Source organism: Suncus etruscus, chromosome 2 (genome assembly GCF_024139225.1).
Source record: "Suncus etruscus isolate mSunEtr1 chromosome 2, mSunEtr1.pri.cur, whole genome shotgun sequence".
In the NCBI taxonomy this organism is placed as follows: Eukaryota; Metazoa; Chordata; class Mammalia; order Eulipotyphla; family Soricidae; genus Suncus; species Suncus etruscus.
The window spans coordinates 128748013-128775197 of record NC_064849.1 but is presented as its reverse complement, the minus strand read 5'-3'; the positions used below and the strand labels follow the sequence as shown (position 1 = coordinate 128775197).

General features: G+C 42.3%; 1 protein-coding gene across 1 annotated transcript in view; it reads left to right on the top strand.

Annotated features, from left to right (window-relative positions):
* MRPS27 (mitochondrial ribosomal protein S27) overlaps nt 1–23697 on the top strand; it is a 104022-nt gene extending 80325 nt beyond the window's left edge. Inside the window, exons 6-11 of the mRNA XM_049768798.1 lie at nt 1417–1495; nt 8647–8762; nt 13926–14028; nt 17050–17189; nt 19486–19656; nt 22329–23697. Coding sequence (XP_049624755.1) covers nt 1417–1495; nt 8647–8762; nt 13926–14028; nt 17050–17189; nt 19486–19656; nt 22329–22544 — 825 coding nt within the window. The 3' untranslated portion in view covers nt 22545–23697. The remainder of the gene's footprint in view (nt 1–1416; nt 1496–8646; nt 8763–13925; nt 14029–17049; nt 17190–19485; nt 19657–22328) is intronic.
* Nucleotides 23698–27185: the final 3488 nt, after the last annotated feature.

The following is a 27185-nucleotide window of genomic DNA, read 5'->3' as shown; positions in this document are numbered from 1 at the left end:
TACTGTCTTCTAATTGGCAAGGTGAATAAATTCTAAAGACCAAATGCACGGTATCATTCATGTAGTAGCTCACAATAGCATATTCAAAAAGTTACTAATAAGGTACATTTTAAGTGTTCTTATCATTATTGCCAACCCAACAAAAAATGATAATTCTGTGATTATGAGTGACTGTGGACTATAATATATGTGCATACTTTATATTTATATAGTGCCATGTCTCAAGGTTAGGGAGCAGGCTAAAGACTGGGAAGTATCACATAGTAAGATGTATATACTTCCTTTTTTCTTTAAATAATATCTTTATTGAAACAGCGTGATTACAAACATGACTATAGTTGGATTTCAGTCACCAGAAGAACACCACCCTTCACCAGTGCAACGTTCCCACCACCAATGCCCCCCATCTCTCTCCTTCCACAACTCCTGCCTGATGTATATGCTTTCTTATGGGGGTCTATTTTAGCATTGACCATCATCTTTTTGCTTGTTTGTTTGTTTGTTTGTTTTTGGGTAACACCCAAAAGCGTTCAGGGGTTACTAGTTTCTCTGTGTTCAGAAATCGTTCCTGGCAGGCTCGGGGGACCATATGGGATGCCGGGATTCGTACCACCATCTGTCCTGGGTCAGCTGCTGCATGACAAATGCCCTACTGCTGTGCTATCTCTCTGACCCCCATTATCTTTTTTTGTTTGTTTGTTTGGGGTCACACCAGGAGCCTCTTAAGGGTTACTCCTGGCTCTGCACTCAGAAGTCACTCCTGGCAGGCTTGGGAGATCATATCAGATGCCGGGATTCAAACCACCTTCTGTTTGAATCAGCTGCTTTCAAGGCAAACGCCCTACCACTATGCTATCTCTCTGACCCCGCCCCCTCTTTCATCTAATTAAAAAAAAAAATCACCTCATGGTGTGAGCAGTGGTTGAAATTTGGTGTTTTTAGCTTTGGCAAGGCATTAGAACTGAGTTTTTCACATTTCAGTGCTTCTCTATCAGACACCCACTTACAGCTTTCTCACCCTGACCAAACAGTTGCAGCTCTTATTTTGTTTTGTTTTGTTTTTTGTTTTTGGATCACATCGGCAGCACTCAGGGGTTACTCCTGGCTCTATGCTCGGAAATCGCTCCTGGCAGGCTCAGGGTACCATATGGGATGCTGGGATTCGAGCCACCGACCTTCTGCATGCAAGGCAAATGCCTTACCTCCATGCTATATCTCCGGCCCCACAGTTGCAGCTCTTAAACCTCCTGAGTCACAACTTCTCTTTCAGTGTCACAGATGCTGTAAAATCAGGCAAACACTTGCAGGCTAATAGTAGTGTAGATACCTGTCCTGGGTAACATGTAGGTAATATATAATAAGCCCAAATAGATATGTTTCTTTTAACTTTCCTTATATTTTTTATTTTCCTTACAGGTTCAGTATGGAATTTTTCCAGATAACTTTACATTCAATTTACTGTTGGATTCTTTTATAAAGAAAGAAAACTACAAAGGTAAGAAATTAAGCCATTGTCCTTCTCTAAAGGAGCTGCTCTCCCTAGGGAGTTTAGGATGGAATAAATGGAGGCATTTTCCCCTCTTTGATTTCTTATTTGGGGGGAGTAAATAATTTTTTATTATCTTTTTTTTTTTATTGTGACTGAAGTTCATTACACAGAATTATTTACGATACATAGTGACAATGAATGAAGGGCATTCCCACCACCAATGTTGTCCTTCCTTCACTCTTGTTTCCAGCATGTCTTCCACATCTCCCTCCTTTACCCCCCAGAATCCTAGTGCAAATGGTCTCCGCCTTACAGCTTGTTATAGGTTGGGTATCTATTCTGTTTGGTGTTCCAGTCTGGTCATTTTTTATTTACACTACATTTTTATATGACTGGTCCTGGTATCATTCTTTTCCCCCCTCAATTTATGAGGCTGAATGATTCAAATTATGCTATTTTGTTGGAGATAAAAAGGTTAAGGAAAAGAGGAGAAAAAATTTGGTATCAATTACTAAAAAAGAAAAATCATCGAATAATATCCACAAAAGTGGAAAAGAAAGAAAAAAATGGGAGAAAAAAAGAGAAGGAAAATAATAGCAAAAAACAAACAAAAAATAAAACAAAACAAAACCAAAAAAAGTGCTGTAGTGGCAGGGTTTGTGTTACCCCACCTTTTTTTTTTTTTTTTTTTTTTGTATAGGCACAGCAAGTATTGGGGAAGGAAGGAAATTCCAGTGGCCTAAGAGATTCAAGGTTTCTCCACTCTTGAAACATATTGTCATGGGAACAACCACTGGCTCCATACCTTCTCATTGCCATATCCCACGGTTTTTGTTTTTTATTTTTTTGTTTTTGTTTTTTTATGGTGTCAGAAACCTTCTCTGTTGTGGATGAGAAAATAAGGCCACTATAGCAAGCAATCTTGGTATTTGCGCAGGTCCTAGGACAGGGCCTACGATAGAGTCTTTAAGGTTCTAGAGGTACTGTTCGGGAGTAAATAAATTTACAAATTTGTTTACAAATCTTTCACAGTAATATTTAAAGTACATAGTGACAATGAGCCAAGACCATTCCCACCACCAGTGTTGTCCTCCCTGAATCCCTGCTCCTACTCTCTTTGATTTCTTATTGGCCATTTTCCATTACCTTTTATAATGAATACTTTTTGTTAATTAATTTTATTTTTTAATAAAATGTTTAATTGAATCATCATGAAATATACTCACAAAGTTGTTCATGATTAAGTTTCAGTCATACAATTCCCAACATCCATCTCTTCACCGGTGCTTATTTTCCTCCCACCAGTTTATATATTTTAAATCTGTAGAAGTAGGTGCATAGTTGCTTACCATACACTAAGCCACATAGAATTATGTCTAGTTTTATTTTTTCTACCCGGAGTTTCTCAAGATTACTTATTCCTATCTGTTTAGGCAAGATACAATATATTTAAGCAGTATATCCTATCTGAACTTCCATTGCTAAAATAATACCATTATTTAAAAAGCCAAAATCTTGTTGTTGTTGTTTTTTTAGCACAATTTGCTAACTTTGTTCTATCTACATTACCAATTTTTTTTATGTCATGTAAATTGTAAAACTATACAGTCACTTACTTGACTTTCTTGTGAAGAGAAGTGCACTGGTTATGAAGGAAGTCATTTCCCTTCTTGGGGCTTTCATTTTCTCAACTGTAAAATCAGTGGATCATTATTTCTGAAGTCTCATAGTCCTCAAGAATCCTCTGATGTCATTCAGTTTAAAAGTGGCTTTTGAAGGTAGGAAGGACAGGGTTTGCAGCAGACACTCAGACCAGTAGAGTGAGATGCCACCAGTCTCTATTGGAAAGGGAATTGCAGTACAGCACAGAATGGGCTATATAGTACAGAACAGAATGGGCCTCTTCACGCTGCTCTCTGTGAAAAAGGCAAGGGAAGGCCTGGTCTTATTTGGAAGGGCATGCACTGGCTTTTCCCTTACACTGTCTTGTTACCATCCACAGTTCTGAGGAGCCCAAAGCTTTAGCCTGTGTTATGTGGTCATATCAGGAAGAGGATGTGGACTGCCAGTCACTTAAGCATTTGGGACCTTGATGAATGTTCCCACTGGGTCCCAACCTTCTCCCCTGCATGAGTGCTCATAGACTGAGGCTAGGCCTTTCTGGCCTTCTATAGACTCCTCTTCTTCATTGTTTCTGTATCCTTACTCATCTCTCATAAAAATAGCCAAAGAATATTTACTCTTACTTTTGAAATATCATTTCTTTTTTTTAGGGAGAGATTTGGGCCACACCTGGTGGTGATCAGGGTTTACTCCTGGCTGTGTACTAAGGAATTATTCTGTCTGGCTCTGTAACCATATGACTTGATATGGATCAAACCCAGTTCAGCTGTGTGCCAGTCAAGCATCCTATCTTCTATACTTTCACCGTGGTTATGAAATAACACTTCTTATTGTCTGTCTTTCACCAGTTTTAAACATACATTTCTGAATTCAGCTAAAAGATTATTGCTTCATAATCTGTTTTCTGAACAGAGTTAAGGGTCCATAATCTTTTATCACTGGAAAATCATGTAATCGTACTTATCTCTCTCCTTATTCTCCCTATGAAAGGAACTTTGAAGGGTTTTGTTACCTAAATGCAGAGTAAATAATATGGAGAATTTTTTTTAAGTGCTAGTATATATAGATTGTTAGAGTTCATGACAAAAATTTAGAAACTAGTATACTTTTTCTTAATGAGACAATTCATCATTGAAAATATATAAAATCTTCGTAATCTAATAGAGGGCAACCATATGCACCATTATTAAGTGCTCTGCTCAGTGTTACATGTTGGGAAGTTTGTCCTCAAAACCTTGAACTGATTTCAAGGTTATGAATTACCTAAGCATTATATTATCTGTCCATGAAATTGTATATTTCCTTCAAATGTGAATGATAATCTAGCTGAATAGAGTATTCTTGGTGAGGTGTTCATTTCATTGAATTTTAATACTATATCTTTCCGGTCTCTTCTGGCTTGTAAAATCTCATTAGAAAGATCTACTGTGTATGTTATGAACTTCCCTGTTTGTAGTTCCTGTTTTATTCTTGCTGCTTTCATTATTCTGTCTCTATCTTTTTTATTTTTATTTTTATTTTTTTTTTGTCATGTTGAATACAATGTGTCTTGGAGTTTTCCTAGTTGGGTCTGTTTCTTCAGGGCCCTTCAGGCTTCTTAAATCTTGTTGCTTATATTATGCAACTCTGGGAAATGTTTTAAACTTTATTTAAACACCGTGGTTTACAAAGTTGTTCATACTACAGTTGTTTTGACATTTGGTGTTCCAATACCAATCTCTCCACCATTGTAACGATTGTCACCAGTTTTCCATCCACCCCTAACCCCTAGCCCTGTGAGTAGGCACAAAGTAACTTATTTTGTATTGCTTGTTAAAACAAAATGGTAATTATTGAAAAATACTTTAAAGAAAATTTATGAAAACTATTATATCTCACAGTGGATTCATTAAGTCATTTTCTAAGGTTTATTTATTAAGTTGGTTGTTGCTGGTTGAGCCTTCTATATTATTATTTTTGTTTACTGTGTTTAGTTGGCTTAGTTGGCTTCTCTGCTACTTTCTCATCTAATTTGGTACAGTCCTACTTCAGTATTCTAGAATTTAGAGGTGTTGTATGGATGCATCTGCAGCTGCCTTCAGGAATTCCAGGATCTGTAGAGGTGAGTCAGTCCGTTTCAGTGGCTTGGCTTTCCTCTCTTCCAAGATTAGTTGTTTTTTTTTTAATAATGTCTTTATTTAAACACTGTGGTTACAAACATTACTCTAATTGGGTTTCAGTCATAAAAAGTACACCTCCCTTCACCAGTGCAACATTACCACCACCAATGCACCCCATCTCCCTCCTCTCCCACCCCTGCCTGTATTCGAGTCAGACATTCTACTTCTCTCACTCATTAACATTGTCATGGTACTTGTTAGGGTAATATCACTCTTACTGCACTCACCACTCTTTGTGGTGATGTTCATATTGTGAGTCAGTCCCTCCAGCCCTCATCTGTTGTGCATTATTACAATAATGTCTTTTATTTTTCTTAAAACCCATAGATGAGACTATTCTGTGGTGCTCTCTCTCCCTCTGAAATGATAGTTTCCATGTGCATTCATGTATAGGAAAATTTATTGACTTCATCTCTCCTGATGGCTGCATAATATGCCATTTTGTATATGTACCAGTTTCTTTAGCCATTCATCTTTTGAAGGGCATCTTGTTTGTTTCCAGAGTCTGGCTATTGTAAGTAGTGCTGCAGTGAATATAGGTGTGAGGAAGGGATTTTTGTATTGCGTTTTGTGTTGTGAAGCAGTGAAGTAGTTCAGCTTTTTGAATAGTGGCGGTTGTGGGATATAGCTGTGTCTACTGGGCCTTGGCAGGGTGGGGACTTGACCTGTGTACCTGTTAGAGGCTTGCATTACTTCTTAGATTAGTCCTGAAGCTGTTGAACCTGGGCTGTTGTTTACATGGCTGCAGCTGTGGAATGTGGGTGTGGCTGCTTGAGCTTCTAGAAATAAGTAGTAAGAGGGGAGGGTTAGGGGAGGCTTCCTTGCCTTCACTGGAAGGAAGACCCCAGACAACTCTGGGAATTCTTGTTGACAGTTTCTTTATTGTCACTTCATCAAATTTGCCTTCCTGTACTTCAGGTACTTTAATGATTCTTATATTTTTCTCTTGAGCTTATTCCTTAGCTCTCTAGTATGCTGTTCATTTCTTTTCAGATAATTTCCCTCCTTCTGCTATTTCCTAGTGGTTTCCTATTTCTCACCTTCGAGTTTCTTAATCTTTGGCTCAGCTACAGTTATTCTGCTGTTCAGAGCTCCCATTGACTCATTTATATCACTTCCCATACTCTTCATCTCTGATTGTAGTAGTTTTCTCATTTCGACTTCTCTTCTCTTGTGAACTACCCGTGCCATCATTTCTTTGAGCTCATTAAACAACCTCATTATTGTATCACTGAAAACACTGTTGGAGTTTTTACTGTTCTGATGGTCTTCTTATGTCTTTAGTAATTCTATTTTTGCTTATTGGACTTGGTGGGCTTCTACATGTTTTCCCTGTTGGTTTTCTAGTGTTCTTGTGCTGGGTGTAAGTTAGACCCCCTGGAAGATGCTCAGGGATTGGACTGGGAGTTGATATCTTCCTTTTCTACCCATTTTCACCAAGTGACAGGAAGTATATAACTGTGAGCAGTATCCAGTATGGAGGCTGCTGGGACCTAACCAGAAGGGAGGGGCTCTACCTCCCATTTTAGTTTAGACTCTAATGTCAGCCAGAGACTAGTCTCACCCAGAATGGTGGAGCAAGCAGCAGAAGTTCAGAAAATATGGCCTGAGTCCATTAATCTGGTGCAGGTCAGGGTCAAAACTAGTATATTTCTATTATTTGCATAGGAAATATCACAGTACATAGATGATAGTGAATGATACATAAATGAATTACATCACATCAATTTAATGTAACTTTTCAACCTGTCTGAAATACAAGATGGAAATAAAAGAGAAAGTAAATTCAGTTTATGTTCCATGTATAATTTGGATTCAATAGAGAACAGCTGTTAAAACATGTTGTTGTTGTTGTTGTTTTAACTTTATTTTTGGCTTTAGTTGTGTTCTTTAATTTATTTTCAGGCTTTTCCCTCATTGATACTTGTGGTTCAGTGACAGGGTCTAAGGGCACAGGACTCCTAGGATTATGCAATGGTTCTGGTGTTGGGGAGCCCATGTGGTGGAGACAGATCCCTGAGTCCTGAGTCCGGCCCCACCTGTGTTCTTTCACATTATTGGCATCGACTTTCCTTGTTATCTTTTTTTTCTGGGCCTCTTTTTGCTTTTTCTTAGTTACTAGAGTCTTCTGGAGTGCCTGGATATCAGTTTCCTCAAGTGCCAAAAAGAATACAAAAATTTGTGCCTGTGGCTTCATTTAAAATTGTGACATGTACATAACCAGGTGGCTAGGAACAGTTGCAGGAAGTTCTTTTTTATCTCCCATAATTATGTGCATATGCAAAAAGTAGGTAGCTGCTATCTTGCTGTTTTGTCCAAGATTTTTGTTGGTCCCATGTTATGTTCAGACCTAGTATTTTACTAGTCTAATTTAACAATAAATATTAAGGAAAAGAAGATGTTGGTATTTGATTTTCTTGGCTTCCTTCTATCTTTGGAACATGGAGGGAAAATAATTCTCTGACGGGCATTTGTGTGTGGCAACAAATAGCAGATGTAGGTTATATTCTGAGGTTTGTATCTTATGGTGGAGTATTTTCCATTCCCTGCTTTCAATTCTTTCCAATGCATCCTGTTTGTTCTCTATATAGTCATTCATTCTGCAGCTTTGAAATTATATCTAGAATTTAAAATTGTTTCTAGTATTTGCCCTCTTCTGCCCTAACAAGAAGATACCAAATACTAATAAGAGAAGATACCAAAATATAGGATGACATTCACCTTGGCCCTTTTTTTGCCTCTTGAAGTGATTTAGAAAACATTGTCTTCCTTTCTGGGAACCTCTTCTGGCTGATGGACATGATGCTTTAACTTGGCTTCCCCTTTTATGTCCTGTTGGATTATTCAGAAAATATATTGAAGTAGGTATGGCAAATGATGTTATAATTATGAAGACAATCATCGGAACTAAGCAAAATGACATAGTATTTTTCTTATCCTTAAGGTTGTTAGTACCTCTAACCTGACATAGTCATTCTAGCCTCTACAAACAGTGCTTTTTCTTTTTTTTAACTTTATTTATTAATTGGTTATTTGTTTTTGGGCCACATCCAGCAGTGCTCAGGGGCTACTCCCGGCTCTGCACTCAGAAATCGCCCCTGGTAGGCTGGGGCCTCAGATGGGATGCTGAGAACCGAACCTGCCCCTCCCGGGTCAGCTACATGCAAGGCATATGCCCTACGCTGTGCTATCTCTCCAGCTCCTACAAACAGTGCTTCAAGGTGTTGGGGGTCACCACCTGTGCAAAAGAACTAGAGTTCACTTCCGAATTATGTTTAATTTTCTATCATGCCCCATTTTTTAAGCAAACTATAGATTTGAAGATGTTATCTACAGCTAATTTCTTCTCATTTTCATTTTGATCATCTTGCCCAGATGCTTTATCCTTGGTATTTGAGATCATGAGACAAGAAGCCTTTGAAGTACCTTCCACCCAGCTTCTCTCCCTCTATGTCCTACACCATTGCCTGGCAAAGAAGACAGATTTAAGTGTAAGTGATCTACCAAAGGGTTCTTCCAAGGGACCAGGGAGGCAACACTGTAGTGGAGCACTTGATTTGCAAGTATAAAGCTCAGGGTTCCATCCCCAGCACTGCAAAACAAAACAACAACAATAAATAAACCTTTATTTTAGGGCAGGGATAGCTCAAATGGTTGAGTCATGCACTGCATTGATGGGCCTGAGTTCAGTCTCCAGCATTGCATGGTTTCCCATGCATCAAGCTAGGCTTGATCCCTGAGCACTATCAAGTGTGGCCTAAAAGCAAAATTTAAAAAACGATACTAGAACCTTAGCAAGAACAACAGTATATTCAATGAGGAGGGGGCTGAGGAAAGCCTAATGCTTGGAATTCAGAAGTAAGCATGTGTTATACAAGTCTATGACTGTATCAACCTAGGAACAGTGCTCCTTCCTGTGACTCAGTCTGGATTTCTAACAAAGCAGAGTGAGATATTCTATAGAAAGATTCCCAGTGAAAATCCTGATGTATGAGCTAGACTGAATGCACTATAAATTTTGAGAAATAGGGAATTGAGAGCTGGACCTGGTAGACCAGGGATACAACAGGTCAGTTAATGATGGCCTTTTCCTTAACTGCCTTGGGTCATTCCAGGACACTGAGTATCAATTTCAGATCTGGGTTTCGGTATTGAACCATTGTTTATTTTGTCTTATATCTAGTCTTTTAATAATGGGTAACCAAAGTAGTAGTAACAGTAAAATAGTAGTCCAATAACACTTTATACCAGATAATGTTCTTAATGGTTTAAGTTGGGGGTGAAGGTAAGTATTTTTTCCACCCTCTTTCTTCTCTACTTTACTATTATTATGTCACTCGCATACTTTTTAATTGCACTGCTCACCCAAGGTTACAACCTCTTATTGTGCCCATCCAGTGGGTCACAGAAAGCAGAGCTGCTGGGCTCAAACCACAGAACAGACAAGATCACATCAGGTGCATGAGGGACACCAGAGACTCAAACTCATAATAGGCCCAGTGTTCTAAGCCACCATACATTTGGATGCATATGTGCATTTATTTTTCATAACAGCTCAAAGACTAAGACTAGGGCACAGAGTCCTTAAATAATTAGTGCCAATCAGTCCCTAGGTGATGAAGCCACCTTGAAAAGACAGAGAAGTCTGGCTATATAGACTGTCTTCAATGCCAGTGTAATATCAATAGAACAGACTATCAGGAGCAACTGGAAGATCAGTTTATCCAGCCCACATCCTTAAACATGCTTGGCGTGCTCTGCTTTTTTTTTGGGGGGGGGGCGGGGGGCAGGGGGTTACACCCGGCAGCGCTCAGGGGTTCTGCCTGGCTCTACACTCAGAAATCGCTCCTGGCAGGCTTGGGGGACCATATGGGATGCCAGATTCAAACCAATGACCTTCTGCAGGCAAGGCAAACACCTTACCTCCATGCTATCTCCCTGGCCCGTGCTCTGCTTTTTTAAGTCAAATGCTGTCGTCCAGTATTTCTCAAGCTTTTCCCAACTGTGACTTCTTTTTTTTTGTTTTGTTTTGTTTTGTTTGGGGGCCACACCCAGCGATGCTCAGGGGTTACTCCTGGCTGTTTGCTCAGAAATAGCTCCCGGCAGGCACGGGGGACCATATGGGACACAGGGATTCGAACCAACCACCTTTGGTCCTGGATTGGCTGCTTGCAAGGCAAACGCCACTGTGCTATCTCTCCGGGCCCATCCAACTGTGACTTCTTCTGAACTTATTTCCTTTATGGATGTGGTTCCCTCTTACTTTCACCTCCATCCTTCCATTTGATCCCCTAAACTTTTGACCCCCCCTAAACATCCTTCCATTTGACTCCCTAAACTGTTAAAACCCCAATTATGTGATTTCCCCCTTGGGCTATCCTATAGGCACTCTGGGTCCTCCAGTTGAGAAACACTTTTCTAGACTCTGACATACTTGGTGTTCAACTTCAGAGTAAGTGCCTGTCACATTTCATCCCTGACCTGCCTGGTACTATTTGGGCAGCAGTAAGTGACTTTTTCCTGCTTACAATCAGGAAGATCACAGCCATGTCAAGCAAAACAAGTATAATGTGAATTATGAGCACAGAACAGAAGTCATCTGTGAAAGGCTTTTATTGTGGAAGGTTTGAGTTTTACTGTTTCAAGTTCATGTCTTAGGCCGAGTAGGAATAACTGACGGAAGAAGGAAGAGGTCTGGAGGAGGAGCCAGCAGGCATGGAGTCCTGTGACCCCAAGCATACAGTCAGCCAAGGAAAAAAAGGGGGGGATATAGAAGGAGCTCCAGAGTTTATCAGTGTCACTGTCCCCAAGAGCATGCATGGTAGAGAGCACAGAGGCTGAGACCATGTGAGGGGACATAGGTTGTGCTAAGCCATTGTGCCCATACTCAAAAAATTAAGGAAAGTTTTAAGCAGAGATGATGGCATGGACAGATTTGTATTGCCTGTGGATGAAGTCTGGATAGAGGGTCAGACTAGAGCTAGAATGGCTGTGCTCAGGGCCAGTTTTTCAAGCAAGAGAGAATGATTGGGTAGGGAATAGATGATAATAGTTTTAAAGTAGCCAGTGAACATGGACGTGAGGGGGGAAGGATAGCAAATGGCAAATGACAAATATCAAAATCTCACCTGGCTCTCTTGACGGGACCCTGAAGAGAAGGGCCACTCTGTGTTGGCAATAAGAACTCTGGCTCCTATACAAAACCATTGATTTGGTGCTGAACCTGTGTTTTGAGATGCCTTTGAGACCATCAAGAAGTTTTATGAAGGATATTAGAACTTGGATAGAAAACTCTGGACCGGGGCTGGAGAGGTGGTGCTAGAGGTAAGGTGTCTGCCTTGCAAGCGCTAGCCAAGGAAGGACTGCGGTTCGATACCCCAGCGTCCCATATGGTCCCCCCAAGCCAGGGGCAATTTCTGAGCACTTAGCCAGGAGTAACCCCTGAGCATCAAACGGGTGTGGCCCAAAAAGAACTAAAAAAAAAAAAAATAATAAGAAAACTCTGGACCACAGTTATAATTGGGGCATCTTTTGCAATTGCCTACAAATGAACAGAGAGGAAAATAAGGGGACAGAGAAATATTACCACAGTGAAGGCCTTGCATGTACTCACCCTAGTTTGATCCCTGAGCACCCCCATGTTCCCCCAACCATCACCAAATATAGCCCTGGGATTACTAAAGCACCTCCAGGCTGGTCCAGGTATCTCCTGCACACTGCAGGGCTCAATCAGCAATGCATCCTCAAACCCTGCATTGAATATCCATCTGCATTGAAATACTGGCCCAGTTGGTTAGAATAATCTCAGGGAGGTGGCCTCCAGGCCCAGGCCCACTGAGCATTGCTTGGGAGAGAGTCCCCATACCCCCAAAAAAGGAAATTCAGAAATGTGTGGAACTAAAAGAACCTACCATATAAAGTGTTTCAGAAAGGATAGGTAAGATGAGGACTTCAGAAAAATTCATTGAGTTTAAAGGCATGAAGGAAGGAAATGAACCTGGAAACTAAGTTAGGGTGGCGTAAAGAAGAGATGGGGGTAACTATGGAGCTTTGGAGCTGTGAAGAAGAGAGGAGGAAGGAGCTGGGAGCAGAGTGTGCTCTGCAGGAATGGAAGAGGCAGACAAATTGGGAGTCTTGGACTTAGGTAAAATTGCCTTTGATTTTAGTCATAATAGTGTATGCTGCAGAAGCTAAAGCTTGAAGGAGGCCTAATAGTTTATATGAACATATAATTAGCTTTCTCTGTAAGCAGTTATTCCCAGGCAACTATTAGAAAAACCAAAAAATTCTTTTCAGACACTAGTTTTGCTTTCATGCACACCAGCCTAGCCCTGCTGAGCCCCTGGCATAGCAAGAACCCAGTCTGTTGTGTACCTTTTTACCTTTTATTGCATTTCCATACTACAGATCATTTTTCTCTAAAGAAGGAGAAGAAGGAGGAGAAGAAAAAAATGATTTCAGTCTCCTTTTATATGTGGGGTCAAAGTCAGGGTGGGCTGTTGACTTTGGAGTGAGTCTATTCTTAAAGTGGAATGACCTACTCCTCCTTTATGAGCTCTCCCACTGATCCTGATGCAGAAGTACCTGGGAGACTTTTGTTTTCCTCTCAAGGTCTTTGCTTGTTTGTTGTTATTTTTTTCTTGAAGGTTTGGAAATTATCCATACTTGTTGTAGTCAGTACACAAAAGCCATTCCCAGTCAAAATGGGCCTACTTGCCCATTAGCACTTAGAGTACCTCTCTCATACTGCAGCTCTCACCTGACCACCTCCTTCATGTTCTTTTTCCTCCGGGACCTGAGTGCAGGGCTCAGAGCAGGCTAACTGGAACTTTTTGTTCCAGTTTTCCAAGCCAGCACCAGTCAGAGCTCAAGCAGCCACCCATGGCACCTGGTAAATCACCAACTCCCTGAGGAGTCTCCTGCCCTGGTCCTACTCTCAGGCTCTGTTTCCTGTGAGTCACCCACCTACCCCCATCACTGCTATTACTAATCCACAGCAGGCTTAGCAATGCTTATGTTTCTGCCTTTTTATTTCCATGTCTCAAAAGAATCCAAATGCATTGAGCTGTGATTTTATTTTTACTCCCTGCGTTGAACAAAACAATTGCTAAGTGGTTTTGATTGCCTAATTTCTTTCCGAGAGGCACAAATTTATGTAAAAGCTACCTAATAGTTGTATTTATTTTAACACTATGAAGTCGAAGGAAGCTTGTCAATGCTGAATTGGTTAAATTATATAAGCTTGTACTGGCCTGTCAGAGCATCAAGAGTGAGTGGGGGCTGACCCCTAGGCTCACAACTCTTCATTCAGTGATTGTCTTGAGGCAGGATTGGTCCAGTTTCCTCTTTGTTTTGGTTTTAACTGGCTTTCTTATTGTAAAAGGACTCTTATTCCTGGGCCAAATTTTACAAAATCATAAAGAAGAACACTAACATTGCTCATAAATACTTTGGGAATGTATTAACACACAGGATATTCTTCTCTGTGACCTTCATAAGACAATATATTTTATTTACAAAATTTGGATGATACTGTACTTAACTTTGTATTTTGATTTTTTTAAAACTCAGTGCTTCCTTTCTCTCATTAGAAAACACATATTTGTATAGAGTGTTGACTAATCTGAGCCATAGTCTCCTGTGCTCTGTTGCAGTGGGAAGAGGAGCGGAACTTCGGAGCAGCCCTCTTGCTTCCAGGCCTGAAGCAGAAGAACTCGGTGGGGTTGAGTTCCCAGTTGTATGGCTATGCACTTCTTGGTAAGCCAAGTGAACCTTACACATATTTCTTCTTAGGAAGAATCAATACATTTTTCTACTTCATAACAAAATTCAACTTAATTTAAAGGTGCTAGTGATAACCTAAGACCAAAAGGGGGTTCTCGAACCAGTCACAACTGGTAAAGAGAGACTTAGTAGTCCTCAATATAGAAAAGAGAAAAGGAAAAGAAAGTTCTGGGGACTGGGACTATCTTACAATAGGGTGCTTGCCTTGCACAAAACCAACCCAGATTCAGTCCCCAACATTTTATATTGTCCCCAACCCCATTAAGAATGATTTTTTTTTCCTTTCTTTATTTGGTTTTTGGGTCACACCCAGTAGTGCCCAGGGGTTACTCCTGGATATGCATTCAGAAAACACTCTTGCCAGGCATGGGAGACATATGGGATGGCGGGGTTCGAACCATCATCCATATTGGATCAGCTGCGTGCAAGGCAAATGCCCTACTGCTGTGCTATCTCTCTGGCCCAAGGAATGATTCTTGATCTCAGTACCTGGACAGAGCTCTGAGCACAGCCTGGTGTGGCCCCAAAACAAAACAAACCAAAAAAAGAAACAATGTTCTGGCCCTTTTTGAGGAAATCAAGCCAGTATAATCTTCCCAGTATTAACAAAGACCGTCCTGACAGAAGGGAGGAAATGAAGAGTTAGGACTTGGACTCATCTCCATGGTACTGTGGGAAGAGATAACCAGTACTGGCAGTGCTTTGGACAAGCAGAGAGGGAATCCCTAGCACCCAGTGATGGTACCCTGAGATGTCTTTAGCTTTCCTTTCGAGCCCTGATTATTTGAGAAAAGACAGGTGAGCTGGCAGAAGCCTTCAGAGGAGTATATCGTTAGGCCTTGGTGGAGAGGAAGCTGTACGAATGACATCAGCCTAAGGGGCATAAAGTGTGTCCTGATGGCATATGCCTCAAGTTTCATCATTCTTTCTTCTTTTTTCTTAAGTAGATCCATGGTTGAGAAAACACCTGCTCTTGATCATCCTTGTTTCTACTTACCATTGCTTTTAGAAAACTGCCCAAGTCTTTGTAGCTTTCTTGGTGATTTAAAATTGCCTTCACTCTCCCCTCCCAAATGTATTGTGGCATTTGTGGATGCTGATTCAGATATAAACTGATTCAAGAAGTTCAGAATTAGTGACCGCTTTGGTTAAAAGTCATTTTCTTTTCTTTTTTTCTGTTTTTTTTTTTTTGTGTGTGTGTGTATACCCAGTGATGCTCTGGGGTTGTTCCTGACTCTGCACTTAGGAATACTCCTGGCAGAGCTCAGAAGACCATATAGGAAGCTGGGACTCAAACCCTGCCTCGTCAGCCACATGCCTGTCTCTCCACATGTTAAAAGTGTTTTCTTCTCCTTAACCTTTTTTATTTGCTCTTAAAAGGCTTTGCCTTTGTCTTCAGCTGAACATTCTGGTCTTCTCAGCATGAGCAGTTCTAATAGAATGAAGAAAATGTAGTTGTTGATGTCTCCTGAAAGGGCCTATGCCAGGGCCAGAGAGCCATCTGTGGGAAGTTCCGTGTTCTTGTTTCAGAGGCTGGACAGCCTGTGCCCCTGACACAAGCAGCTTCCGGAGCCAAGAGCTGTGACGACTGCCAAGCCCCAAGCTTCTGAAAAGCCAAAATTAGCTGTCACCTGATAAGCCTGAGCTATTTATGGCCTTCCAAGGCCCCTCAAATCCTCCTTAGCAAAGGGGAATGAAGGTGGTTTTAAGGACCAGCCACAGAAATGACTTTGATTATTGGTGCTGGTCTCTGCCAGAACATGGAGGGACCCCCCTCTCAGACCCTGAAACCCTGCTGCTTGCACCCGCATCTTGTGCTCTGGTGGAGATATTTTTGGATTTGCTAGTACTAGGAGTTCACAGGGGGAAATGTCTGAGCATCCCCAGACCCAACATTACTTGCTGCATTCTCTCAAATAAGAACCTTATTCTAGATTATAGGAGGAGATCTGTACTCAGAGAAATATCCATGTCCTGAAAGCCAAAAGGATAATGAGAATTTTCTGATTTAAGAGGCAGTGATAAAAGAAAGAAGAGCAATATCAGATTTTTTTTCTTTTTTACAAGAACCATCTGCAGGGTGTTTGGGAGAAATTTTGAAATATATTAAATATTTCCTGGCAGTTGTCAGATGTTAAGAATAATACTAGAGTAAAGATGTGGAATTTCTTTTTCTGAGGAAGATTTTGTTCTTGAAGCAAAAATTGTATTTTAGTTCTTTGACTTATTTGGCAAAGGTAACCTCACACAGGGACAGACAGTCATTCTCAGCCCTGTGATCCACATTCTTACAAAAAGCTCCCTGACCTCAATAAAAGGGAAGAATAAGCCTGGGCTAGAGAGCAGCAGGTAAGATGCTTACCTTGCACACTGCTTACCTGGCATCCCATAGGGTTCCCCAAACTCACTAGGAATGATCCCTGAGCTTAGAGCCAAGAGTAAGCCTTGAGCAAAGCCAAGTGTGGCCAAAAAACAAACAAACAAACAAAAGTATATGCAGGTCCAGGAAAATACCTGATCAGGCTGGGCCCAGTCTATGTATGGTGGAGGCCCAGATGTAATCCTCAGTTCTTAATGGTCCCTCACACAACACCAGAAGCAACCTCTGAGTACCAAGAGATATGACCCCAAATCCAAAAACTAAAAACAAAGTGTACATGGTAAAATTTTGGCCACATTCATTGTCCATCAAGAAAGTCCCCAAGGGGCCAGGGAGATAGTACAGTGGTAGGGTGTTTGCCTTGCATGCAGAAGGATGGTGGTTCGAATCCCGGCATCTCAGGTCCCCCAAGCCTGCTGGGGAAGATTTCTGAGCATAGAGCCAGGAAAAGCCTCTGAACAATGCCCCCCCCCCCAAAAAAAAAGAAAGTTCCCGGATGGGATCAGGCTTTCAGTTTAATGTATCTTTTTCTAGAGCTGCCACAAGAATATTCTCTGCATCATAGATACCTGTGGAAGTCATGACTGAGCCTTCTCCTTTGTTCTTTCTAACAGGGAAGGTGGAGTTGCAGCGAGGGCTTCGTGCTGTGTACCATGACATGCCTCTCCTGTGGTGGCCTGGCTACCTGGACCGGGCCCTGCAAGTGCTAGAGAATGTCATCTCCACAGATTCTGGGAAGCTGTGTAAAGAAGCGGTGAGCCTCTTGGCCAGCACCTGCTCCCCAAAAGGGCAGCTTGAGTTCTTCTCATGTCTTGTCTCTCCCACCTGCTATTTTTCTGCTGACTCACCTATATATCAAACCAAGGAGTTAAAAACCATGTTCTCCATTTTTCAAAAAAAAAAAAAAAAAAGCCCTAGAGACTGCAGTGAACACTGATTTTCTTCCAGCTTACTGTCTAGGAGGAAAACTGTCCCCCTTCTCTGAAATTCAAACTGAACTCAAAGCCTGCCCAGTTCACTGCCCCTTCCACCCTTCTGCTCCCCAACAAAATCCCCCTGGAGAGGGAACTGGAGCAATATCATGGTGGTAGGGCATTTGCCTTGCATACAGCTGACCCAGGATTGACCCGGGTTTGATTCCTGGTATCCTATATAGTCCCCCAAGCCTGCCAGCAGGGATTTCTGAGTGCAGAGCCATGAGTAACCACTGAGCATTGTCAGATATGATCCAAAAACAAAAACAAAAAAAAAAAAATGCCCCAGGGAAGCTCAAAAGAGGATATGACATCAGGAATAGTTTTATCTGGTGTTTCTTTGTTTCTTTTCCTTCATGGAGTCTTGGTAGCATGTCTGGTGATTGTCCCCTCAGCAACCCCTTCAGGAAAGAGACTGTGCTGGGGCCAGAATAAGCTCATGTGAACTCTGTCACAGCCTCATTCTGTGGTGAATGTGGGGTACTAAGGAGATCCAGTTCAGGTTCTTTTAGTGATTCTGAGGGACTTGCTTCTCTGCCCAAGGAAACTCCTCTCACGAGCCCTCATATTCTCAGCCACTTACTCTGTCAGGCCTCTCACACTGGGAGCTTGCTATGTTAAGCTCAGGTGACCAGAGGCCTCGTGTCCTGCTGTAAAACTTCACACCCCCTGGAATCTCTGGTGCCTGAGTAGCCTGGGTAGTGAGATCTAGAATACCAGCTCTTTCCTGGCCAGGGTGTATCATTAACTATGAGCTGCCTGTTTGCTTTGCTGTGACCCTGATCACTAGGACTCACCACTCAATTCAGTCATGAGATGTGGGAGTTGGCTGCCAAGTAAATTGATGTCAAGGGCACCTCTATGTTTCTTGCCTGACCTTGGTTACAAGGAATATTCAGCTATACAATATAACCAAGGACATGTAGTTCTAAGTGTGTTACCGTTTTAACCCTGTAAGGTCCCTGTTGAGTGATGGAAAATCCACATTTATATACAAAACCATCACTGAAACAGATTTGCATTCTCTGAGTGCCAGCTTGAGAAGAGCATGACTCTGTTACCCTCAAGAACAGGCTATGGGTCAGCCATGGGCTAGTGGAGGGGTGGCACCAAAATGTTCTGGATTTTGTTCTTGAGTTGTTAGGGTCCAGAAATCGAAGGACGAGACCACACAAATTGGAGTAAAGTTTAAACTTTAATCCGCCTGCCAACAGCTCCTAAGTGACCAGTCAGGGTTCTCACCCACAAGGGATGAAAGAACCCCGCCCAACATCGTGAAATGGGATTGTATAGGAAGGGATAGAGGGAGATTCTAGCTTTCTGATGATCTTTAAAATAATTGGCTCTTGTCTAGGGGTACCTTCCTATTGCTCCCTTGTCCTTCCCTGATAGGCTACCTGGTCTGGCCAGGTAGACTGAGGGGGGATCTATGAAAATAGACTCACACCATGTGGTCCTTACAAAATGGCGTCCCTCCTTATTCAGGTCCCAACAGAGTGACTTAGACTGTACCTGTCCTTGGGGTGTTCTTGGAGTGATTTAGCACAACACTGATGATTAGGCCTTTCGGGACAGGTGGGAAGTGGTAGGGGGAGAGGGAGCCCAATCGAGAGAACCCCATCGTCTCATTGACTTGTTACATTACAGCAGACTTATTGAAATGTGCCTGGCCCAGCTGCTCTCTGCCAGCAACTCCATGGAGCTACTTGGTGAATCAGAAAAGCAGCCCAGCCTGCACCCAGATTTGTCTCTGGGCTCAGAATGACCCATTGTCATTTGTAGTTGACTTATTTTTCTTTCATTTTCTTCTATTTCTAAGCCTATTGAGGAAGTAAGACGCAGAGGAGTTGGGGAAGGCAGCACCCTCAGTGCCACACTCAGTGCCTCCTCCCCAGCCCCACCCAGGTGTTTTTGAGAGAAGATCTCAGGAGATAGTTTTATTTCCTCCAGTGTGCCAAAAACACTCTCCTCACAATTGGATCACTCCCTACGTTTCTGCCTCTGTTCCATCTCCAGCCTCCCTCACAGTACTCTTTCAGCAGCATGCTCAGTCCTTGCCTATCTTTCTGTCCTCAGCTTGATATGCTAGACCGAACACTGATGACCCTCACTGCTCCTGCTGCTGAGACTTCAGAGGAACAGCCCGAGGAGGGAGCTCCCAGCCAGGGCCCAGGAGCATGGACGGAGCAGCTGGACATAGAGGAAACAGAGCAGTCTAAGCTTCCACAGTACCTAGAACGGTTTCAGGTGAGTCAAAGCACCACGGAAAATCACTTAGCTCTGCATTAAATTTGCTCCTCTGCCTTGGTGACAGATATGCAGTCCTTTCACATATCATTGTCACACATAAAGGCATTAAACACTGAAAGCAAAAATGGCGTTTTTATAGCCTTTCCCAAGAAGTGGTCTTAAAAGAAACAATTGGAATTTTTATGCTCTTTTTGGGACCTGAGCTAATCAGTCACCATCTTTGTTCACCAAGGTGGCCTGTCATTCCTCACTCATCCCTGGCATGCGCTGGTGGGTGGGTAATAGCTTTAACATCACAATCACCTGGCTTCATCCCCACTAAAAAGTGTTGGATCCCTTCTTTACAAGAACTCAGTATGTCTGATCACCCACAAACCCTGGAGATTGCTGGAGTGCCATCCATAGACCCGGCCCGGTTTGTGCCCAGATGGTGTGGGATACAGGTGTGGTGGTAGCCAGCTGGGCTGGGGACAGCCATAGCTCAGATTAGATTTCACAGAAAGGGTCCAGCGGTGCAGATCTGAGACACTTGCCCTGCGCTAAACTCTGCTCACTGCATTCATTTTCTGGGCACTGCCCTGGCCAGATGGATGGGGGAAAGGGTAAATGACCTCGTGGCCAAAGCAGGTGGGCATGCTCTTCAGATGTCCATGTAGTCATTATCCTTGTACAAGTCGCTCTCAAGTGAGGACTCTTGGCTCGATGTCTCCAGGGCCTCCAGGGCTGGTTGGCACAGGCTTTTCTTCCACACATTGGCAGCTGACTGGACAGAGAGGATGACCACTTTAGCTGGCATCTTTCCTGACACCTCTCAGTTACTTGGGTAGTAGGCATTAGAGCCATTAGACATGGTCTCTCATGCTGCACAGAAGGCGGAGACAAAGTGGCCACTGTGTCTTGAACCCTGAACACTCAAGGTAAGGGAGCATAAGCAACTGTGAACTGTACATCCCACAGTATTTCTGCATTCAGATCAGGGAAGAGGTACTATTTTCACAATGTAAACCCTTGCCTCTTCCTGGATGTTTCTTCTCTACTCACTGTTAAGGGACAGGGATGGGAGCAATAACACAGCAAGGTAGGGGCTTGCCTTGCACGAGTCCAACCCATTGCTCATCTTTATCATCTAAAAACTGATGAAGGTTAGTCAGTATTCCCAAAACACACTGGGTATTAGTGGCAGACTTCAGCAAAGAATTTACATGCCCCCTCATCTTAGCTTTGTCTGGCTTTGTAGGTTTGCAAAGACAAGACTAAGAAGAAAAACTCCATTTAACCTTTTAGATGGTCATTCACCACCTTTTTCTTCTTTCTTATATATTGAAGTTCAGAAGATAAAAATCTGTGCCTTTTGGGGGGCTAGAAGGATAGTCCCCAGATAGGGCATTTGTCTTGCGCATGGCCAAACCAAGTTCTATCATGGGCATCCCACATGGCCTGCCAACTCCACTAGGAGTCATTCTAATGCAGAGGTCAGTAATAACCCCTGAGCATCTCTAGATATGACTCAAAAACACACACAAAATCTGCCCTAAATCTATATTAAATCTTCAGCACTCTCTTGTCCACATACACAATTTTTTAAAAAATCTAAGAGAAGAGACAGATACCAAGGTGAACTGTGGTACCATTTCCTGTCACTGTCCTAGCTCCAGTGACCAGTTTTGCATGCTTCAGGACTGTGAAGTTAGTCTATTTGGGACTGACTAGATTTGAACACTTTTGCTAACTTCTTCTGGTGTTCCAGGTTGTGTCTGCACAGGGAGGATAAAAGCAGAAAGAATTCATGTTCCCTTTGGTTTCTTCTTTAATGGTTGTCATTAGTCAGATCATACAGAGCCCCATTTCCCATGGCTGACCCATCACATGAGGCTCTGGTCTTCTAGAAGCTGTAAGCCTGACCCATTCCCATCCCTAGATGCACCAGGTCTTCTCACCTGCATTCAGATCCTCGATTTTTTTGTAAAACATGGTATACGTACAGCTGGGAGAACTCTGGCTCGATCAAATGATCTCCACGTCTTGAAGCACTTAAACAAGATTAGTGTTTTTAGCACTTCTCCAGGAGTATAATACCAGCTATCCAAGGCCTGCTTCAGCTGTAGGCAGTGGGTCTATAGAAGCTGGCTGCCACAGAGCACAGCAGGTGGGAACATGGAATGGAGCTGTTAGCATGCCATTAGTAAGTCGGAAATCCTTGAAATGATTTCCACCTATTGAAAGGAGTGCACTCTTAGGTTAGCATTTGTCTTATTTGCTGTGAAGACACAGATGGCATCAACTTGTTCCTGTTTATCATCTACTACCATTTCATTTACATTTTAATATTCTTTGTGCGTGGCCTTTGCTGTTTGGTTTGAGACCACTTGGAGTGGAAACAGATTTATTAGACTACTTTATGGTTCAAAACAAGAAAGGACACAGGGAATCATGTATTGTTCCATTTACAGTATGCGAACAAATGGAGAAATCACATGGGCAGCTTAGCATAATAGCTGGTCTGAAGGAAAGAAAAAGAGCAAAAGCTAATCACACCTGGTGACACTGTTAACAGCAAAATGCTTTTCCCTATGCAGACTGTGTAGAGACTGTGCTAGTGACTGTCTCTTCCTTTCTCTATTCCTCTTTCATCTGTTCCTGCACACTTATTTTTCCTTTGTTACCAACAGGCCTTAAAATCAAAGCTTCAGGCTCTGGGCAAAGTTGAGACTGGAAGTCTTTTGACCCTGACAAGCCAGCTGGTACAAGAACAGCTCCCTGGCTGTGAAGCAGAGGACATCAAGGTCTACGAGCAGAAGCTACAGCAATGGCATCAGGAGCGGGTGCAGCTGATCCACAGGGAACAGGAGCAGAGGGAGAAGGCGAAGCGAGAGCACCAGGCTTGAAGGGCTGTCAAAGCATCTGCAAAATAGTCCCTCCTACCGTCGCCTCTGCCTTTTCTTAACACAGACCCTCCCTGTATAAAAGCCAGGACGGGGGTGAGAGGTAGCACAGGGTTTAAGGCACTTGCCATACATGTGACCAGTTCCAGCTCAATTCCTAGTGCCACATATTGCTACTTCCACCCATAACCATCCCCAAATACCACCAGGAGTGATCTCAGAGCACTGTACCAGATGTGTGAGCACAACCATGTCTGATCCAAAAATGAAAATAAAAGCCAGGATGGATGTTCTGCATATAAAGGACACCTGTCCAGATGTCCAAAAGAGCTTTAGAAAATGGAAAATTGGGCTAGAGCTATATAGTACAGTGGGTAGGAATCTTGCACAAGGCCAACCTGGGTTTTATCTTTGGCATTCCATATGACTCTCTGAGCATGGCAAGAGTAATTCCTGAGCACAGAGCCAGGATTAGTCCCTCAGCACTGCCAGATATGGCCCCAAAACAATAAAGAACATAGCAATTTGTCTGACGAAAGCTACCACCAGATAACTAGCTCTTCGGTAAGGAGCTCTCGGGCCTCTGGTGGCATTCATGGGCGACAGGCCTCATTTTTGAACATTGGAACATTGGAGTTCCTGATGCCTGCAGATGGTCTTGGCAAAGGCTGTGTGTGAAAACTTGAATCTTGAAAAGTCTCTTTGTTTTAGGGCCACACCCAGCTGCCAGTGGTGCTAAGAGACCACGTGTTAGTGTTGAGAGTTTACTACAGGAATCGACAGAATACTGTTGTTCCCACTGACTGACAGGTCAACTCACAGTGGCATTTTAGGAATAATAGCTTTTGAGAGAGAGCAGCTCTAGTGCCAGAGCCTTCTTAGCATCTGTAATGTAACTTAAGCGTTATCTTGGCCCCTCCATTCAGTAAGTAAAATGAGCCTCTTGTGTAAGACATAGGCCTGCCCACACACATGCACACATGCAACTTGCACACACTGGAGACGGCAGTGACTGAACTTCCTGTGGTCGCTCTGTGTAAGGGGCTGGGGGAGTAGCTCTTGCTGTGTAATTGTGCCTCTCAGTACAGTGGTGTGCTTTCATTCCAAATCAGGCTCTTCTGTCAACAACTTAAGGAAATAAATACTCTGGGATTCATTGTGGTGTGTTCTTTCTCTTTGAGGGAAGGGGAGAAAATACCATATCACTCTAGTTATGATTTTAAGCAATACATTTTCAGTGTCTCATTAAATGATTTATAGTCATAATTACTATTAACAGTAATGAGAGCTTAGTGTGTGCCAACAATTCAATTCAGCCCTGTGAGGGAGATACGGTTTTTTTTTTCCTATTTTTCAATAAAATTGAACCATGGCAGCTCCCTGAGTGTTTCAAACATCCAGCACAACCTCATAGACTCAGAGAGCCCACTTGTGTGGAGGGCCATGTCCAAAATAATTTCTAACATTCTGTATTATCAAGGGCAGCATGGGAAGGGGGGAAGAGACACACTACCTTACTCAAATCAAGAATAAGGTTTCCGAATAATCAAATGACACTTTTGCTCAGTAAACTAGTAAACTTAAGAAGCATCTGGCTAATACTTCACCTCAAAATTGGGCTCTATTGTCCTCGCCATTATTGCATTGTTCTAATTTTTACTGAAGGGCTCCCTGATGGTGCTGCTGCTCAACAAGGGTCTGTTGCCCTGTTCCTGGGGCTCCCTTCCACATCTGAGCCCCATTTCCTTCCAGAATGTTCCTCTTTGCCAGAAATCTTTCATCTGTTCTCTTCCCCATGAGGTAGTCTCTTACCTCGGGTCTCAGAACATCTTAGGGTCAGCCCTCTTGATATTTGTATCTCCCCATGTGGCTGGAGTAATTGCTTTTAGTTCTCTGGCCTCCGGGATGATAATATTTATCAAGGCACTGTGATTTATGCTATCATGATTGAGCTTCAGGCACATAGTGTTCTAACACTTGTCCCATCACCAGTGTCAACTACTTTCCACCAATGGACTCAATTTCCCTTCCACTCCCCAGCCTGTCTCCTTGACAGGCACAATTTTTAAGTCTGGTTGTTGGAGTTTGGGTCTTGTACTTTCAGTGTTGTCATCTCTATGGTTCAGGTGCACCAACCTAGTGACCGAGTCCTCTGCCCTTGGCCCTGTTACTTCCACCTTAACTATAACAAATCTTCCATCTAGCTGACCTACCAGAATAGAGCCGGAATCTCTAACCTCAGATTCCTAATCTGAGAAAATAAACAATGAAATTTCCTTCTCCCAGTCTGCCTTTTTTCTTACCCCATAACTCCTGCTGATTGAGGTTTTCCTGCCACTTTCTGCCCACAACCCCTTAGCTTTACCCACTTACTGAACTCTTCATCTCCAGGTAAAAGCAGACACCACTTACTTTCCTAGTCTCTGAGTTTGGTTGGTCATCCCACTCCTGGCCTCGTTGGCATCTTCCATTTCCTTTCAGTTTCACACATAATCCTTTCTAGGACCCCTTCCACCCATCTATTATGGGTTGAATTATGCCCCCTTCAAAAAGCGTGTGAAGTCTAACCTCCATCAATTTAAAGTCTGACTTGAGTTGGAAATGGGATCTGTATAGAGTTAAACAAAAACCTAAAGTGGCACTAAGTGCCTGATGTCCTTTTAAAAGCTAGAGATAGTACAGCAGGTACAGCACTTCTTTACCTGCAACTAACTCAGATTCTTTCCCCCTGCTTCCTATACGGTCCCCTGAACCTCACCAGGAGTGTGTCCTAAGTGGATAGTCAGGCATGATCTGAACAAATCTGAGTGTGCTCATATCAAGAAAGAGCTGATGGAGTGTGGATTTACATAGATAAGAAAACAGAATTCTACCATAGGACAGTAGCTGTGTATCAACAATCAGGAAGCTGGCAAAGTCCAGAAGCTGGGAGAGACAGGGAAGACCTTTCTTCCTGAGCCATCTGAAGGCCTGGCTCTCCTAATCACTGGTGGACTCCTACTCTCTAATGCTCTTCCGTTCCTGTAAGTTATCCTGTTTGGGGTACTCAGTTACAGCCACCCTAGGAAACTCATATACTACCATTTGTTTTCTTTAACTTTTTTTGTGTCTTATAAAGTGGTATGCAAAGTTGTGGCTAATTAATTTTTTATTCACAGGCATCCTCCACTTTTATTTATATGTATATATATTTATATTTTATATTTATATATACATTTATATGAATATTAATATTTATACTTATACCTGTTCAGAAATTCTTGGTGGAGACTTGGGGAAATATATAGGGTGCTGGGGATTATACTCTGCAGCCTCATGCAAAACAAACACCTTCCCCACTGTACTATTTTTCTAGCCCTCCTTTTTATTGATTTACTTTTTTTTCCAGTTCAATTTTCTGTTCTGCTTAACCTTCAGATCCAGGTTCCAGAACTCTTAAGATGTCCCTGTCTTTAAAAAAAAAAAAAAACAGGCCACATATACAATTTAACCTCACTTCTTTCTACCTTATCATCATGCTCAATTCTCTCCACCCTCCTTCCTACTTCCAGCGATAGATTCCCACTTTCCTCCTGCTCTTCACTGTGACTTACTTTACTCAATCCCCAAACTATCAAGCCTTCCCTTTCCATCTGCATATCTCTGATTTCTTCACATCTACTGTTTCATTCAAATCTTCCCTTTTGGAAATGAGATTTTATATTGATCACCAGCCAAGCTACAATCCTTTATCATCATTCCTTTCTTGGGTATACAAACTACAGGGGTACTTTCCTTACTGACTAGTTGCTCATTCATTAGGCCCTGAAAATTGACTTTCTCTCTGCTGCACATCAACTACAATGATCCCTTTCCCCACTTAAAAGTTATTCGTTTAGCACTGCCTATTACCCTTATATATGCTTGGCAACTACAGCAGTCTATGCAGCTGCATTGCTTCCATTTTTAAGAATGTGTTTGTCTATACTGTGTGTAGGGCGCATACTAAGTACGACAGAGGCTTCACAAACTGCAAGATCCCACTCATAAAGAACTTTGATCTTGAGGCTGGAGAGTTAATACAGTGGTTAGGTGCATGTCTTGCATGTGACTGACCTGGATTTAATCCCCACCATCCCATATGGCCCCCTGATCACTATCAAGAGTGTTCTTGAATTTAGAATAATAAGTAGCCCCTCAGAATAACTAGTGTGACCTAAAAACAAAAAGTGATCACACACACACACCAAAAAAAAAACAACAACCTTTGATTCTGGTGAAAGATAGGACCACACACACACACACACACACACACACACACACACACACACACACATCTATCAACATAGCTGAAAATCACCACAGGGACACTACCATTTAGGAGACAAGCAAAGTGATGTGGGTGTCTAACAGAATAGAATGTCAGGCCCAAAGATGATCTCATGCATGCAAATCTCTATGTGCTAGGATCAGTCACATTAAGTATGATTCAGACCATCCTGGGCAGAGCCAGTCCTCTTTTCCATGGAGACATGCAGAATATATGTCCCCTAACCCCAAATCATTTTAAATTTAACTGAAATGAAGAGTTTGAATTAACCTTTTTTTGGCTGATACATAACAAACATCTGGGTCAAAAATTAGGAAAAGGGAGTTCTGGAGATA